This window comes from Tamandua tetradactyla, chromosome 5 (genome assembly GCF_023851605.1).
Source record: "Tamandua tetradactyla isolate mTamTet1 chromosome 5, mTamTet1.pri, whole genome shotgun sequence".
Taxonomy (NCBI): domain Eukaryota; kingdom Metazoa; phylum Chordata; class Mammalia; order Pilosa; family Myrmecophagidae; genus Tamandua; species Tamandua tetradactyla.
The window spans coordinates 100,934,049-100,952,264 of NC_135331.1; the positions used below are offsets into that span (position 1 = coordinate 100,934,049).

The window sequence follows — 18,216 nt, forward strand, 5'->3', positions numbered from 1 at the left end:
GGCAATCACTGTGGGAACTAGGGCCAAGCCTTGTTTTTTTTAATCCTAATGATAAATCATGTAATTAAAAAATAGAGGGGCTTTATACATCTACTTAGGGCAACGATGACAGTTTCCAAAGGGCCCTACAAATTTCAGTCCCCTCTAACAGACAAAGACATTTGTTAAAATAGAACTTGGTCACGAGATGCCCCAGGCTAATATTTACCTTCTGCTTCTGAGAAGCACGGTTCTTCTCATCAGAGATCTTCTCCGGATTATATCTTATAAGCGATGGGATAGAGGACACCTGGACAGGCACTTGAACAGCAGGAATTGAGCCTAGCACTGACTCCTCCTGCTTGGGATCATTACGAGTCACAGTGGGGATCACTCGGAGATTAGGACGGCTACGGGTAGCTTGTTTGGTAACTGGCATCACCCTATGTGTTTCAGGTAGAGGGTGGTTTGATGGTTGAGAGGTGGGGTACATGGGCCACCGTGAGGCTGCATAAGCCATATAGTGTCTATAGGCATCAAAGGAGGCAGGGGGTATGGTAGGTCCCTGGTAGTTTGGAGGTATCCGTGCTGTAGTAAACTGAGTGGCCCTTGGCATATGAAACTGAGATAAAGAAGCAGGGTGTGGAAGTCTAAGTGGGGCAGATGGGGCTGATGGCAACATGCACCTGACTGCAACAGATGACTGAAACCCACTGCCAACCACCTCTGGTCCTGAAATCTGACTCATTGGATGATCAGACTTGAGAAATGGGGGGCTGTTTTTTGTTAGCAGGTAAGAATCCACAGGGGAAGCTGGGTGTGGACGGGACATCTCTGAGGAATGGGTATTGACATGGTGTGCCTCCCGGCTCTCCAGTCTGTGGGGATCTGAGGAGCGCCGATCAGAAGAGAAATGGCGGTCAACTGAGGAACAGTGGTCAGTTGCAAAGTGATGGTCAACTGAGGAACGGCGGTCAGCTGAGGAGCGTGATGATGGCTTTTTGCCATGAAGTCGTTCCTGAGTACGTGCAGCCAGTTTACTAATCTCTGCTACCCCAATATCTAGCCCTATAGTCTTGAGCAAGTCATGAATCTTGGAATATTCTGGATTGTTCTCTTCTAGTGATTCCAGCTTTACAGTTGGAGTTGCAGAGGGCAAGGAGCTTGCCTTCTGCCTCATAACATCACTCTCAGAGCCCCTAAGAGGCTTTGATGGGGATTCAGCTTTTAAATCCTCTTCTTCATCCCCATAGAGAAATTTTTCCTCGTCCTCAATGTCAGGGAAGCTACGTCGCCTTTTCTCCTGTGCACTGGTAGAATCAGCCAACATACTCAGAATACGGGAAAAACCACTGCCATCCTGGCTAGCCCTCTCATGGGGCAGCAAGAAATCTGTGTGTCGCTCAGGTCCCTCAGCCTTCGTATCCAATTTCTCCTTGTGGCACAGAAAACTTCCAAACTTTTCTCTGACAGGACTACTGTCTTTGGGTATCCCAGGAAGTGGTCCCCATTGGTAGAGGTTGTCCTGAGATTCCTTCAATGCAGTCTCTACCATAGTTTCCTTGTTGCTCTCAATTTCTGAGGCAAAAGCAGCTATAGCACCACTTAGTGGAAGAGATGAGTGGCCAGAGTAGAGAGGGTGATCCTGGTTGGAGCTGGTACTGCTGGAAAAATTCTCAAGCTGCAAGGACAAATACAACTAATTTAGCCATTGTACAGAATCTCTGGAAACTAGTAACTGAGATATTTTTGTTTTCTCTGAATACATGGGGGAAAGTTAAATATGGATGAAAGGGAGGGAGAATACCCTTAACCAGGTTCAAGATATGGGTTCTTATCTCACAGATATCTCTGCTGTACCAAGGTGAAATGAGAAATAAGACAGACTAGACTGAATTCTCACCTCTGCCCATTTTTTGCAGTCCTAATCAAGAAACGTGAAATGAAAAGGACCTTAGGGATCCTCTAGTTTACTGGTTTTCTTTTCTGTGGCTCCCCAGTAGAGAAAACATAAAAGTGGAGTGCTTTGGTTGAAGTGGGGAGAGAAAACTCTGGAAGCCTAACTGCTCAGCTTCCTTGCTTCAAGTGCTTTTAGGCACATCTTCAGAAGTCTTTTGCTCCTTAGAGGACAAATGAAAACTAATGTTCTTACCCAACCACATTTTCATAGGTCAAGAAAAAAATACCAAGCCCCGGAATGGTGAGGCGATGTTTTAAAAATCACACTTGAACAAGTTGGTGGCAGAGGTGGGATCAGAATCACTTGACTTCTGGTCTAGTGTACTGTCACTCATACATGTTGTCTCCTCTATAAAGTGAGATGAGGAAATTCAGATCACCTCTTTCCCTTGCCCTTTAAGTTTCATCTCCAAGAAACCCATATTCAGAGATTCTCTACACAACCTTCCAATTAAGAGAAAAAACTTAAGAGTAGGCACTCTCTAAAATGTCTGTTTAGAAAGCCTACTATGTGGCAGAAGCCCTCTACTACGAGGATTACAGCTTCTTTTGGAGAGTTCTGGAAACTGCAATTCATAGCATGGCAATGTTAGTCCAGCATATATTACAAAGATACCATTAGGGACAAAAGTCCAGGAAAGTAAACAGGCATTAAGGAATCAGGACTAGCAAGAGATCTAAGAGGAAATGCAACAGACACCTGGATGGAAGGCTCTATGTCTACTTCAATCCGCTTCTTCAGAATGGACTTCTTGGGCATCACAGATACTTCCTCAGGCTGATGCAAAGAATATCCTGGTTCTGATGCTGTTAAGACACCTGACAATCCAGGGATAGGACAGCTAGTGCCACCACCATCTACTCCCACCAGTTCCTGACTCAAGTTTCTACTTTGTTCCTCCTCTTCCTCTCGCTTTCGCCTGGCAAGGTCCAGCTCTCGAAACTCAGGATCTAGAAACCTAGGGCTCGGGCTTTGTCTACGCTGTCGATAGTTGCGGGTCCCTGATATAAAATTCGAGTGATCCCCTCCCATGCCATGTATCTTCTCTGTGTCATCATAACGGGGCCGTTTGGCCTCCCGATTCCTTTCCTCAGATCGTAGAGAATAGGAACCCTTGTGTTTGTCTCTATTCCGTTCTGTGCCCCGCAACAACTCATCATGACAACTGATATGGGGACTATAATCAGATCGATGCAGGAAAGTTTCTCTTGCTCGGTAGTCCTCATCAAGTTGTCCCAAGAAGGGACTGAGAGGTTCCTCCTCCCGGGAAATATATCGTTCAAGACCTCGAGAGCACTGGGAACTTCGAGTGAAGACAGAATCATCAGTCAGGTCATCCCTGAGGAAAGAGACAGGCATCACTGAATAAATTGGACTTGGAACTAGAAAGATCAGATAAAGTTAAGAGACTAACATTTGACAAAGGGTCTACTGAGTGCTTAGGATAAGACAATGATCATGAAACCCAAGAACAAATCTACATGTATATATATGGAATATTTCCTCTCCCTCTCCCTAGGGACAAACAGCTTCAGTTTCTAATCAAGGGGAGATATCATTATTACATCTGGACAGAGCTTTTAGGCCAATTTCTTCTACTGGATTTTGGTAATGGAGAGTATTATGCTAGGATTTGGGAGATGTGAAAACACTCCCAACTACGAACAGGCCCAGGTTACACAACTCCACACTAAATTCTAGCTCCTTGCTACGATTTAAAAGTGTGGCCACGATCAGCATTAACAATATTACCCAGGAACTTCTTCATAATGCAGATTCCCAGACTCCACCCCAGACTAATGAATCAGAATCTGCAATTTAACAAGCTCTCCAGATGATTTGTACTGTATTTTAAAGTCTGAGAAGCACTAGTCTAGATCAATGTTTTTCACACCATGTTCCACAGAGATTCTGAGTGTTCAGGAACTGCCCCAACAAAGGAGATACTGGGAAAGCAGAGCCGGCAAGGTTCTGGGCCTTCTACCCCATTTAAGTCACACCAACCCCAACTTCACCTGTTTATATATTTTATCAACTTTATCTGTTTTATATGAAAGTTCTATATAATATTCCATTTGAGAAAAAACGTCTCACGTGGGCAAAAATTTTTCTAAACTATTGATCTACCTGATTGGCCCAATTTTCTCCAAAGTTTCAAAAGGTTCTCTGTTCAGAAGTTCTCTTAAAATATTCTTTTAGATTGCTTTGACTTGCTGGCTTACATTTTAAAACCACAAAACTCCCTCAGCCAGTTTTGTCGCCTCTTTCCTGCCTTGCCTGGGTATCCACAAGCACTCTAATCCTGGACCCAGGAAAAAGTAAGCGATGGCTTGACTAACCATAAATCTTTACCTCATAGAAATTCATTCACTTGATATTCATAGAACTAAAAATGTTTCAGACTTTTTTGGTACAGAGGCTGAAATACAGGATGGGGTATCTGCCCTCTCAGCTCAGTGCTCTAAACCATACACAATAGTTCTAATCTTTTTGGGCATTGTGGCCATAGAGCTTCTATGACCCAAAAAAGAACGATTTCTAAACCATATATAAAGAGCATTTAGCACTTTAAGTATATAATGTTTAAGTACCTGAGTGAAAAATTAAAATGCTTGCATATATATCACTTACATTCCAGAATGACAATTATCACCCAGAGAATGGTAAATAATGGTGCCTTTTATAGTTTCTAATAGTTACTCCTGTTTTTTTTTTTCATGTGTGTGAGCTTCTATAAATGACTTACTTTGTTTTTTCTTATAGTTGCTTTCCAATTTTTGGGATTTGGAATTAACAGAACATCAAAAAGTTGCTTTTTCTTATTAACCAGCCCTGCCTCTGTTTAAAGTTTTATACTTGGGCAACAGCTGTAAACAACTTTGTGAAAGGCTATCAAAGATGAACTTCATCACCTCCTCTACAAAAGTGAAGGTGTCACCCACCTTCTCCCCCAAAATTTGGGGGACTTTTGAGGGCTAAATGTATTATGAAACAGAATGGAATGGGAATGAACCAAGGATGATTCCTGAAAATAAAATGTAGCTGGAGTGGAACGTTTGCTTCTGTAAATCTGTTGGCCATGAATAGATTTCCACACCTATATCTGGGAGGAATGTCCATGAATTGAGTCACTCCACTGCTAAAACACTACCCACCATACAAAAAGTGTCTAACCATATTAGTGTAGGGGATAAAACATAGGCTCCATAGGTAGTGGCAAGTTCATCTAAACTCCCATGATTAACTCTCCAGCTAGACCTAGTACATGTCATTCTCAAATGGCAAAATAGACCAAGATTAATCTAGACTATATATCAAAGAACTAGAAATAATGAGATAGGTCTGAGAAAGTCTCAGTGCAGACTTGCAATTTCCAGCAAAAGGAAGCAAGAACACATGAAGGAAGATGAAAAAACAATAAAAAGAATGATATATCATATAACCACAGGTGAAATCAGGTTGCTTAATAGGAGCTCATATCCTCCTTCCCCAGGACTTCCAAAGGCTAAGGCAGAGGCTAAAAAGAGCCCCCATCTCCTATAGCCAGGAATAGCCTAGTGAAGGACACTCTCTGAAAGGCTTGGTCAAGTCCAATTATTTTCTAAAATAAAGTCTATCCATTTAAAAACTGATTGTTGAGTATGAGTGATGAGTACATAGAGGTTCATGGTACTATTCTCCCTACTTGTTAGCGTTTAAAAATTTCCATTAACACAGGTTAAAAAATACATATATCATAGGTCCATACAAAAACTTGCACACAAATAGTAGCAAATGTTCTTAATAGTCAAAAAGTGGAAAAAAACAAATGTACATCACTGATGAATGGATAAGCAAAATGTGGTATATGTATCCATATAATGAATTATTACTGGCAATAAAAAAGAAATGAAGCACTAATACATGCAGCAACATGAATACCATGATGTTCTTAAAAACATCATGCTAAGTAGCAGTAATCAGTTAAAAGGACCACACATTGAATGATTTCATTTATATGAATCGTCCAGAATAGGGAGCTCTATAGGTATAGAAAGTAGATTAGTGGTTACCTAGGGTTGGAGGGAGATGGGAGCTTGGGGAGTTTGGGGGGTGATGACTAAGAGGTTTCTTTCTTAAAAGATGCTGAAATTGCTTGTGATGGTGAATGCCCAACTCTGTGAATACACTTAAAAGTCACTGTACATTTTTTTTAGCTTTATTTTCCGGTATGTGAATTATAGCTCAAAAAGCTGTTTAAAAATGCATATGATAAAAAAACAAAAACGGTCTTTCAGATCCCAAATTTCCCATTCTTTTTTCTGCTGATTCCCCAAAGAGCCCCTAGGAAACTGTTTCTGTTTTCTCTCCCCTAAGGCAAATTAGTGGCAAAAAAAGAAAAAAACCCTACCAGCTTCAACCTATTTCAGGGGCAAGGAGAAGGAATTAAGCACTAAGAATTCCATGAATATGTACATTACTCTGATAACCAAGGGAAATTGACCTCACGTCACTCTTTAGAAGCAAAAGGAATAGACTTTTTCACACAACCTGTTCATGCTCCCTTTTCGGAATAAGTTACCCACAGAGCAACCAAGGTGAGGACAGAGACTAGCCGGCAACGGGGCTGTAACCTAAACTTGACATTAACAGTTTCAATAAAGAAAAAGAATACCAGGGTTTTAGGGGTAAAAAAAAATCTATATTACAAAGGATGGAAATGGCCAGTTTCATTAGCTGAAGACCAGCACTGTTGGGAGACATGTTGAATACGCCACAGGTCTTGTGGCTTGATTTTAGTGGACATTAAGTATCCATACAAATTACTCTGAACCAGAGGAAAGGAACACAGACGTGAATGTGCAGAAAGTATAAAGAATGTCCTTGTACCTCTTTTCCGAAACTTAACCTCTTCTTCTATAAAGTAGACTTCTCTCTGAAACAACTCTGGGAAAGAAGGTTACTGCCCCAAGTTCCCAGAGGAAATTTTTAGCTTTTATAACTTAAAATCACAATTGGATATCTGAAGCACACATGCATAACAAAGCTTATGCAAAGGGGAGATGACAGAAACCCTAGACCTAACAATAGGAAATGCTGAAGTTACCTCAAAATCTCAGCAAGGAAGGAAGAGAATCACTTTGTACCACCTACCCATACTGCCTACTCAATCATCTCCCAAAATAGAAGCAGCCGGAAGGGCAATGGCTGTTGCCTCAAATAAGTGTATCGTTACATACCTTAAGTCCTATCTTCAGAAGTTTTAGTGTTATATGGCATAGGACTGTCTTGCCTTGCTTCACTGCATCTACAGCCACTGGAGGTTTGAAATAAATATTACCCAAGAGCAACACTGGTCCTCAGACTTCCTGCCCAGCTGTCCTCTCCTGCCTACCTATGCTATGTGTACCACTGCATGGACAGTCTCAGTTTGAAAGGGTATTACACGGATTTATTGCTGCTGCTAATCATTTGTGAAAACTCCCAATGTGCTGAGCAGAGAACAGACATGGTCTCAGCTCTCAGAAAGAGTACTTTTCTCCACTCCCATCCTCACTTTTATGAGGTGAAAGAGAAAAACACCTAATGTTATTATTTACATCACATAATAAGTTCCTAGTATCTGAGGTCTACAATTAATACCCTGTGGAGTATATGAGCTCTTCCTTCAGCATTCAATAGTTGTAAAGTGACACTCGAAATTCAGCAGTCCTAAAACTTCCCACTAATGTTTTATATATTAAAAGACAAATCTATATTAGACATGAATTCATTTAAACACTTTCTGAATCTATCATTTCAGCCTGGACAGCTGAAACCATTAAAAAAAAAAAAAGAATTCCTACTTTGTTCAGAACCCCTCTTTTGCAGAAGGGACCTCTGGCTCCAGTACTTCAGAATTCATACCATCTCAACTATTTTTGACTTAGGGGAGATTAGTTACCCTCAACCTTTCTTCTTCCATTAGGCAAGGAAGACTTTTTCAAGTCTTTTCTGCTATTTAAGTCATATGGCAATAGAGTCCACTTTAATATAGGCAGACCTCGTTTTACTGCACTTTGCTTCATTGCACTTCTCAGAAATTGCACTATTTTTTTGTTTTGCTTTTATAAATTGAAGGTTAGTGGCAACCCTGCATAAAGCAACTCTATCGGTACCATTTTCCCACGCATGCACTCACTTCGTGTCTCTGTATCACATTAATTAAGGTATGCACATTCTGAGAAATAATGCTATTGCACACTTAACCAGGCTACAGCACAGTGTAACATAACTTCTATATATGTACTGAGAAACCAAAAAATTCTCATGGCTTGCTTTATTGCATTACTCGCTTTTTTGAGATGGTATGGAACCCACCCTGTAGTATCTCCGAGGTATGCCTGTGTATTCCCTCCACACTCCAACCCCATGGAAGGGTTTTTCCAAAGTTATACTCTGTCCTGGACACATGACCATAGTGCATAACTTCCATGCTGGCACCATCTTTTCAAATACATCACTCAGAAAGCAGCAACATTTCTGTCTTGGGCAAAGCCTACCTGTCCATGTCCTCCAGATTATCCGCTGGGGACTCTAGCCGATCACTAAGCCTCCGCCGTTCTGGTGTGCCAATACAAAAGTGGTCATTGCCAACGGTAATTCTTAAGCTCTGCTCCAAGGAAGAGTCAGAATGCAGACCAGGAGAGTGTCTCTACAAAAGTAAAAAATAATATGATAGTCAAGTAGAATCAAGACACTCCTACACCCAAAAATGTTCTCCTTCCTGTCAGAAAGTTATGGTCCAACAAGGCAAGAAACGCTTATGGTAAAATACTACTCCAAAAATAAAGCACTGTAAAAAAATCACCATTTACTGAAAGTTGGAAGCCCATACCTCCAGTCATTTCATGAGTGATCTCTCATTTCCTTCACTGATACTAGACAGGAATAGAGAAGTGAATAAAATCTCTGCTCTCAAAATCTACATATTATAGTGAAGAAGGCAGGCTAAAGGCAGGCTTAGAAATAAAACACACAAACTTCCGATAGTGAATGATAAATGCTTTGAAGTCACCAAAACATGATAACATGAAAGAGACTAGGGAAAAGGAGCAACTTTAGATGGCTAAAGAAGACTTTTCTGAAGTGACATCATTCCAGAAGCCTGAATGATGAGATGTCAGCCTTGCAAAGAACAGGTGGAAGAATGTTTCAAGCAAAGGGAAGGGCATCCTTGGTAATGAGCTTGGTGTGTCTTGAGGAACAAACAGAAGGCCTGCCAGCCAGCCAACACCGATGCAGCAAAGTGACAGAAGAGAGGATAGGCAGAGGCCATGGCTAAGAAACATGGATGTTATTCTGTGTAATAAGTCACAGGAAGGTTTTAAGCAGGAGAGTGATGTAATATGACTACATTCCTCCTTCAGATGGTCACATAACTCACATTCTCACCTTCTTCTGGTCTTTATTCAAAAATCACCTCCCTAGGAGGTCTTCCTGGCCACTCTATCAAAAACTGTAATCCCTCTCTGCTTGATTTTCTTCTTATTACTTAATCACATTTAACATACAATAGCATTTTGGTTATCTATATCATTTATTATCTGACTCCCCTGCTAGAATATAAGCTCTATGAGGGCAAGGGTTTTTGTTTGATTTGTTCACTGTTGTAGCCCCAATGCCCAGTACATGGTAGAACTTCAATAAACATTTGTCAAATGCATAAAATGAAGGTTTTAAAATTTATTTTGACTGTTGTATACAGAATAAACTGGAAAGTAGCAAGAGTGAAATGTAAAACAGTTTAATTCAATAATCCAGGCGAGAGATACAAGGGTTTATATCAGAGTAGAAACGAGAGGATACTTTTGGAATGTATTTTGGAGGGAGAACTGACAGGGTTGCTGATGGACTGGACAAGAGAAAGGAGACAAAGATGACTTTCCGACTTGAACAATGGATGATGTCACTTACTGAGATAGAGAAGACTGGGACAAATAAATTGTGCTTTGGAGGAGAGATAGAGCATAGAAATAAGCATTCTGTTCTCCTTGTCTACCCTGTATGACTGACATTCAGAGTGACACCGCTCAGCTCTGAAAACCTGAACAGAGGGACTAGCCAATTCAATTCTGAGCAAAGAAACCAAAACACTTGGATACATATTAGACGGTCACTCAAGGAAATAGAAATTTTGTCATTGGGTTAAAAAAAAGATTGGTGAACTGAAAAGAAGAACAAATTCTAAAACACTGGACCCTGCCCAGAAACTTTGCTACAGTGGGGTGGGGTTTATACTGAGAAGTAAATGTCATGTCTAAATTGAACTTCTTAATCTTATTCTCTGTCCCTCTAGCAGCAAAACATAACAGTAAAAATCATGAACTCTGGGAACAAGGCAGTTCTGTGTTGAATCACAGCTCCAACACTTCTTGGCTGTATGACCTTGGTCCAGCTACCTAAACATCTCTAGGTTCCCTCAATGTACCATAAGGAATAATATTAACTGTTTCACCTCACAGCGTTGTGAAGATGAAAAGAAAATGTGTTGTGCCAAGGACTAAATATAACTCCTGGCATATAACTCAATAAATGGTAGAAGCTATTACAATGACCGTGGTTTTGCATACTTCCTTTCACAGAAGCAGCTCCAATTTAGATAGCTAACATTTTCCTCTAGGTACCCTCTACCAGGTTACGATTCAAGCAACTCTAATGGCCACAAAGACGGACATTCCAGCTTCTCTTCTAGGAACCGGGGTACAGCTAGGGCCTAACGGGATTCAAAACCACAGAATTTTGAGGAAATGTCAACTATCCAAAAAGCATCAGACATACAATTTGGATGAAATTCTCCCTCCACCTGGCAAACTTTTCCGCAACTCATCCACAGTGAGGGAAACACCCTATTCCTAGGAAATGGAGCACTCCTTCCCGACGGAGCGCCGGAGCAGGTCCCGAGTCCGTTATTGTGTAAAGGAAGCTGCCGGGACTGACAGGGAGCCTCCAAGCTCCAGCGTCGCTGAGGGAACCCGGGGGTGAGCGAGGGGTGTTTGGTTTAGGATCCTGGTCTGGAGGCCTCAGGGGGCTTCAACTACGGGCGTTTCTAGAAGCATGAACCTGGGCTAGTGGGCCGGGTCATGGAGGGGATCCCGGGCGAGAGGTGAGATTACCCGGCTGCCGCTGTCGCCTGAATGGTCTCCGCGGCCGTCCCGAGCGAAGTCAGTGCGGGACTCCCCGCGGCTGCAGCCTCGGAAGCTGGCCTGGCCCGGAGGGAAGAGTCGTCGGCCCCGCGGCGGCGGCGACGGGGATCCGCGGCGAGCCCGCGGAGATGATGGGGATCCGCGACGCGCCCGCGGAGACGACGGGGACCCGCGACGGGGCCGCGGTGGCGACGGGGAGGCCCGGCGGCCGCGGGAAGGCGACGGGGAGCCTCGGCGACCCCGCGGTGGGGACGGCGAGGCCCGGCGGCCACGGTGCCCTGAGGGCGAGCGGGGCCGGCGAGCGGGAGTCCGCGACGAGGAGGAGCCGGAGGAGGGCGGCGAGGAGCGGCGAGCCGGGCCAGAGGAGGAGCCGGAGCTGCGGCCGGTACGCGGGCCGCCCCCGCCGCTGTCTTTAGGCCGGTGCGAAGTGACCGAGGAGCGGGCGCCGCTGCGGTACATGGCTCCGGCAGCAGCAGCCACGGCGGCAGCTCGGACGCGGCGGCGCCCTGGACGCCCGCCCCGAGCGCGCCGCCGCAGCTACCGCCACAGCCGCCGCGCGCCGCCCCCGCAGGAGCAGCCCCCTCCCCTCGGCCCCGAGCCTACCCAGGGACCCGGCCGAGCGCGTCCCCGCGGCCGGCAGTTTGAAGGCGCGAGCACGCGACCGACACGCCCCCCCCCCCCCTCGCCCGCCCTCCTCGGGGCTCACGGGTCCTCCACTCACAGAGCGGCCACAAGAGCCAGGACCTGAGGGGAGGAGCGCGGAAGCCGGCGCGAGGCTGAACGAAGGGGCGGGGAAGTGAAGCGCGCGACCTGCGTTCCTCACGCTCCTCCTCAAGCCGGCAAGATGGCGGCTGCTAAACCGCCCTCTCCCCCTCCCCTCTGGCGACCACGTGACCCCGAGGGCCTCCGCGTGGGGCGGACGGGAGTGGAAGAGAAAGGTTTAGCGGGAAAGGAGCATTATATAACCCGGATTGCGAGGCCTGAAGACTGTGCAGGCTTAGACGCAGTGGGTGCGTCTTCCCTTTCCTGTCCTTCAGCTCCTTTAATCTATGTGAGGATAATAAATACTTACAATAATAAGACTATAAATCACAACCCCCAAACCGAAGCCCTATCCAGCACAGAAGCAGAGCAACCATTGGCCTACTTTCCAGTATGCTTGATTGAAATTGAGGATAGGAAAGTGCCATTGGGTGCAGGGTGCGGTAGGGAGACTGGCGAGAATCAAACCCAAAAGAGACATAAGAGTAAGTTTTCCAGAGGCCTCTGTCCTCAACCAGAGCACCAATGGTCATGGTGAAGGGTCGCTTACCACCAGGAGCCCACATCATGGCTTGGAGAGTTGTTTGTGAGCAATTCGGAGCCCCAATCTCTGGCTAGAATTTTCCTGGAAGCCTGGCTGTAGGAGGAGGCTGTAGGAGGGTCTCAGGACCTTGCGTCCTAAGTTGTTCAAGACTGAAGACAACACAAAAGAATAAACACATAAAGTCAAAACATACAAAAAAAAGTCTTTACCCTAACCTTTGCGATAAAACAATGGCCTAAACATTGTCCATCTATCAACTAGAAAAACAATCTGAAATTCCTATAAAAATCAGGTTTCTTACTGTAAAGCAAAGGTAGAACAAAAATGTGTTGATAAAAAATTGTATTTTCTAATTTATATTTCTATATCAAATTTAAAATATATCCAACTTCATATGTTTCTATTATGACAAGCTTATATCATAGTTGAGTAAAAATAAAGTTTAAGATTTTTGGTAATTGATTTTTCTTACACCAAACTTGCTTCTCTCTTCAACTGCCTATACACATTTGAATTTCTAGTGTCTGACTTTCAGTTTTTCTGGCTTAAGAAAGCCTTTTCAATGCCAAGGTTATTAACCTATTTTTCTATACTTTTAAAATATTTTCATAACTTTGTTTTCTGTATTTAGTATATCTGGGATTTTGTGTATGAATTCTCACCAAAATCAATTGAGTTAAAATCCAAAATTATTTTTTTAGATGGATAGCCAGTTTTGCTAGAAATGTGGATTCAGGTTACATATACTAGGAAGCAACAGTGAAAGAATGACTTACTAGCTAATAAATGAACTTGGTCAAATGTCCATTATTCATGTCTCTATTCAGTCCTGTTGTTTTCTTTTGATTGTGTGGTGTATTTTAAATGAAGAGATTTAAAATATGTTATTTCTTTATGGAGAAAAAATGGTCCTTAAAGAAATATGAACACCGAGATTGTTGATGGAAGTGAATAAAAGTTAAGCAATCTTAAAGAGTGATGATTCTTAACCAGAAAATATGGATTATATATAAACCTTCTAAGCAATCTAGAAAATATTTCATGATATATGTATCCTGTGAAACAGAGAACTGCGCTTAAGAGATTGGTATACATGAGCTCAGAAGCAAAGATGGCCTGTCTGAGAAGGGCAACAGTTTTATTTATTTATTTATTTATTTTTGGCATGGGCAGGCTCCTGGGCAGCAGTTATTTAAGTGAAGCTGCCAGATTAAATAGTCTGGAGAGGCTGATTTTAGACCTCTCTAAGTAGGACAGAACAACTCATGTATCTTTTCCCTGCTGGTAAGGGTAGTGCAGTTTGCTACACATCCCACCACCTTACTCTGCCATCTCAGGGCAGCTAGTCATTCAACCAAGGCATACAGTTACAATGTAGAAACAAACCCATGCTTGATTTAGGACAAAGATGGCCCTGCAGAGCAATGAGAAATAGGATATGTTTTCAATAAATGGTGCTAGGCCAACTGTGTATGTCAGTATGGAAAAAATGAACCTTAACCATTTTCTCACACCATATACAAAAATTAATTCTAGATTGATCATAGATTTAGATGTAAAATTTACATTGTAAAAGATAAAACAACAAAGTTCTAGAAGATAATGTAGGAGAATATCTTCATGACCTTTGGTATACAAAGATGTTTAGACCAAAAAAAGCACTAACCATAAAGGAAATAATTGGTAAATTGGTGTACATGAAAATTAGAAGCTATGGTTGATCAAAAGACACCACTAAGAGAGTGAAAATATAACCCATGGAATGGGGGATGATATTTTCAGAACACCTAACCAACAAAGAATATATATAGAATATATCAAAATACACAAAAAACTCTTTTACATCAATAAAAAAAAGAACAGGCAATCCAATTTTAAAATGGGTTAAAAACTTGTATAAGGCATTTCACAAAAGAAGCTGACCAGTGGACATTGAGTACATGTTAAGTTACTCAACCTTTTTAGGGGAAAGAAAAGAGATACACTACACATTTACAAGAATAATTAAAATTTTAAATAGTGATAATTCCAAGTGCAATCAAGGGTATAGAGCTCTGGGAACTCTTATCTAGAGGGCTTATGGCGTGTAAATGGCTACAACCACTTTGGAATATTTTTTTGATAATATTTCCCATCAGAAATGGGTACATATGTACATCAAGATTGTGAAAACCTTGTGTCTGATGCTTCTTTTATCTACCTTACAGACAGATGAGTAAAACATATGGATTAAAAATAAATAAATAATAGGGGGAACAAATGTTAAAATAAATTTAGTAGATTGAAATGCTAGTAATCAATGAAAGGGAGGTGTAAGGGGTATGGTATGTATGAAATTTTGTTTTCTTTTTATTTCTTTTTCTGAATTGATGCAAATGTTCTAAGAAATGATCATGATGATGATGAATATACAACTATGTGATGAAAAAAAGAATGTTCATATTGTACGTTGATTGGCTTTATTAATAAAAATTTAAAAAAAGAAATGAGTACATATGCACATCAAAAAGGCATGTACAGGGTGGTGTGATGGTGGCTCAGTGGCAGAATTTGCGTTTGCCATGCTGAATACCCAGGCTCAATTCCAAGTGCCTGCCCATGCCAAAAAAAAAAACCAAAGGCATATACAAAACTGTTCTTATAGAATTATCTATTATAGTAAAAAAATTACACTGATAGAATAATACATTGTGGTATATTCATACAGTGGAATACCATATAACAATAAAAAAAGAATGGACACCAAGCTATATGTGATAATAGATTAATTTCACAGACACAATGTTGCACTAATGAAGTCAGACACAGAAAAACACAAACTTCATAGTTTTATGTATACCAAGTTCAAAATAGGCAAAACAGACCTATGATGTGTGAAATTACAATAGTGGTTACTTCTGGGGAGGAGTATGTTTTTTGTACTTTTCTGTATGTTTGGTTTCACTTTTCAAAGTTTGTTAAAAGAAGAAATAAACCCTAATGTAAATGTAAACTGTGGGCTTTAGTTAATAGTATAATTATAATAATACTATCTCATCAATTATAACGAAAGTATCACATCATTGCAAAGTGTTAATAATAAGGAAAACTGAGGGGGAGGTGTATATGGGAACTCTGTACTTTCTACATGATTTCTGTAAACCTACAACTTCTTTAATTTTTTTTTCAAAGGAAGGGGTAGAAGGAGATGAAGACACAGTCCCTGCTCTAATACAGCTTAAGGTAAAGCTGAGGACACATATGTGTAAAATTATAGCTGTGATAAATACTATAAAGGAAGGGTAAAGGGTGGACTGAGAAGGAGATTTGATGTGGTCAGAAAGGTCAGGGAAGGCTTCTCTGAGAAGTGATGCTGACTTGAAATCTGAAGGTGAATAGGAGATAGAAGTGGAGAGTAAAACATTCTAAAAGAGGGAACACCTTATCTAGTACTTTGCAACTTTTTCTACCATCCTTGGCTCTGGCCACCCCAGCCACCTGCCCAGCCATTCCATCCCCTCTGCTCAGGGATGAGAGGAATCAATTCTCAACACACTTGTAACCTGTTCCTGGCATAAGGTTTGGAAAGCTTTGCATATGTAAAGGCCCAATGACAAAGGAACCTGAAGTGATTTGGGGACCCAGACAGAAAGCCACAGGGATATGGAGGGCAGAGAAAAAGAGGGACAATAGTGGGAAATGGAGCTGGAGAGGTAGGTGGGAGTTGACCAAGTTTCAAAAACTGTCTGAAACAACTGTTCTGGGCTCTGGAGCCCAGAAGAGCACTGAACAGCATCCAGGGAAGAGCAGGAGTGAGAGGCTGATAAACTACAACAAACAAGAGTGAGTTGCTCTCTTTGCATCACAGCTGCCAGCACCCATCCCTCACTCTTGTGGGCTACCTTGGGCTCCAATCCCTGGTAAGCTCCCTGGGGACAGAAAGGAGCATAAAATCCTCTTTCCCAGGAATAAGGGTATGCAAAACAGATTTCTGATCATGACTTTTGATTAGCAAATTTGGGGATTGCAGGATCCCAGCTCTGAGCTAGTGAAACAGTCATTGTTTCACCCCACCTCAGAGTGAGGTGGAGCTGGTGGAGATTTAAAGGTGCAGGACTTTCTCCGGGTTCTGGAGATGGTTAGCTGAAGGGCTGCATTTGCTGGGTAGGCCAGGAAAACATAGATTTGGGGAACCATCAAAGAGGCTTTTGACACCCTTCCTGATAACCTCCCCAGGCAGGACACTTGGGAGCCATTCTGCGGTCCTTCTTGGGTCTCTGACCCTATTTTGTCTGCGAAATACTGACTTGGAGAGGTCCTTTCCTGGGGGGACTTCCTCCCAGAATTTGCCCTACAGGCAAAAGTAGTTACAGATAATAAAAGTAGTGTAAAAAATATATAGGGCAAAACAAAAACAAACAGAACAGATAAAAACAAAAGCAAACAAAACAAATGGAGAAAGAATAGAGAAAAGTAAAAGCTTTCTTCTAGAGATGAAATGATTGCACAGAAAGTGTAATTTTTAAAATTGTACCACATACCCAGGGCAAGAATCAGATGAATAAGAGCCAAAAAATCTAAACAATTAAGCACAGGCTATTCTAAAGGTCTTCAGTAAGTTGGACCAAGCATCAAAGAAAAGCCTTAACGCAAAACCAATTAACAAAAATTCCTGAGACTAGAGAAACAAAATGACCTTCATAGTTAAATCATCAAGATAATCAGATGCTTAGACATCGGCAAAAAAGTTAGAAGCCAAACTAAGAAACAGGAAGCTATGGCTCAGTCAAGTGAACAAATTAAAACTTCAGAGGAGACACAGATTTTGAAACAAATAACCAAAGAAGTTCAAACAAATTTTCTAAATCAATTCAAGAAAGTGAAGGAAAATATGGGTAAAGAGCTAAAGGATATTAAGAATACAATGTGTGAGCATAAAGAATATTTTTTAGGTATGAAAAGAAAATAACAGAAATTATGGGGATGAATGGCAGAGTAGAAGAGATTAAAAATACACTAGAGGCATACAATAGCAGATCTGAACAGGCAGAAGAAAGCATCAGTGAACTAGAAGATAGGACAGTCGAAACCATATAGTCAGAAGAAACAGAGAAATGAATAAATAAAATGGAGCAGTGTATCATGGATTTGAGAGACAGCATGAAACATACCAACATATGTATCACGTGTGTCCCAAAAGAGGAAGAGAAGTGAAAAGGGGTAAGAAAGAATATTTGAGGAAATAATAGCCCAAAATTTCCCAACTCTTATGACAGAAATAAATATACATATCCAAGAAGTGCAACATACTCCAAACAGAATAAATCCTCATAGACCTACTCCAAGACACATACTAAACAGAATGTCAAGTGCCAAAGATAAAGAGAGAATTCTGAAAGCAGCAAAAAAGAATTCATCACATACAAGAGCTCTTCAATAAGACTAAGTGCCCATTTCTCATTGGACACCTTGGAGGTGAGAAGGCAGTGGTATGATATAGTTAAGATACTGAAAAAGTAAAGCTGCCAGCCCTAAATTCTTTATCCAGGAAAACTGTCTTTCAAAAATGAGGGAGACAGGTTAAGAACAGGGAGGGAGGTGCCAAGATGGCAGCGTAGCAAGGTGCAGGATTTAGTTCGTCCTCCAGAACAGCTACTAAATAACTAGGAACAGTACAGAACAGCTCCTGGGGCCACGTCATGACCAGACACACAGCGTACCCCAGTCTGGACCAGCTGGACTGGCTGTGAGCACCTCCAGAACCATGAGTTCCCCAAGCCAGGGCAGCTGGTGCCCCTCCCCAACAGGCTGCTTCCCAGAGGGGAAAG

General features: G+C 42.0%; 1 protein-coding gene across 1 annotated transcript in view; it reads right to left on the bottom strand.

Moving 5' to 3' along the window:
• ZNF318 (zinc finger protein 318) overlaps positions 1 to 11,596 on the bottom strand; it is a 28,694-nt gene extending 17,098 nt beyond the window's left edge. The window contains exons 1-4 of the mRNA XM_077161869.1: positions 11,074 to 11,596; positions 8,461 to 8,612; positions 2,639 to 3,278; positions 209 to 1,660 (exon numbers count right to left, since the gene is read on the bottom strand). Of these exons, the coding sequence (XP_077017984.1) occupies positions 209 to 1,660; positions 2,639 to 3,278; positions 8,461 to 8,612; positions 11,074 to 11,562 (2,733 nt within the window). The 5' untranslated portion in view covers positions 11,563 to 11,596. The remainder of the gene's footprint in view (positions 1 to 208; positions 1,661 to 2,638; positions 3,279 to 8,460; positions 8,613 to 11,073) is intronic.
• Positions 11,597 to 18,216: the final 6,620 nt, after the last annotated feature.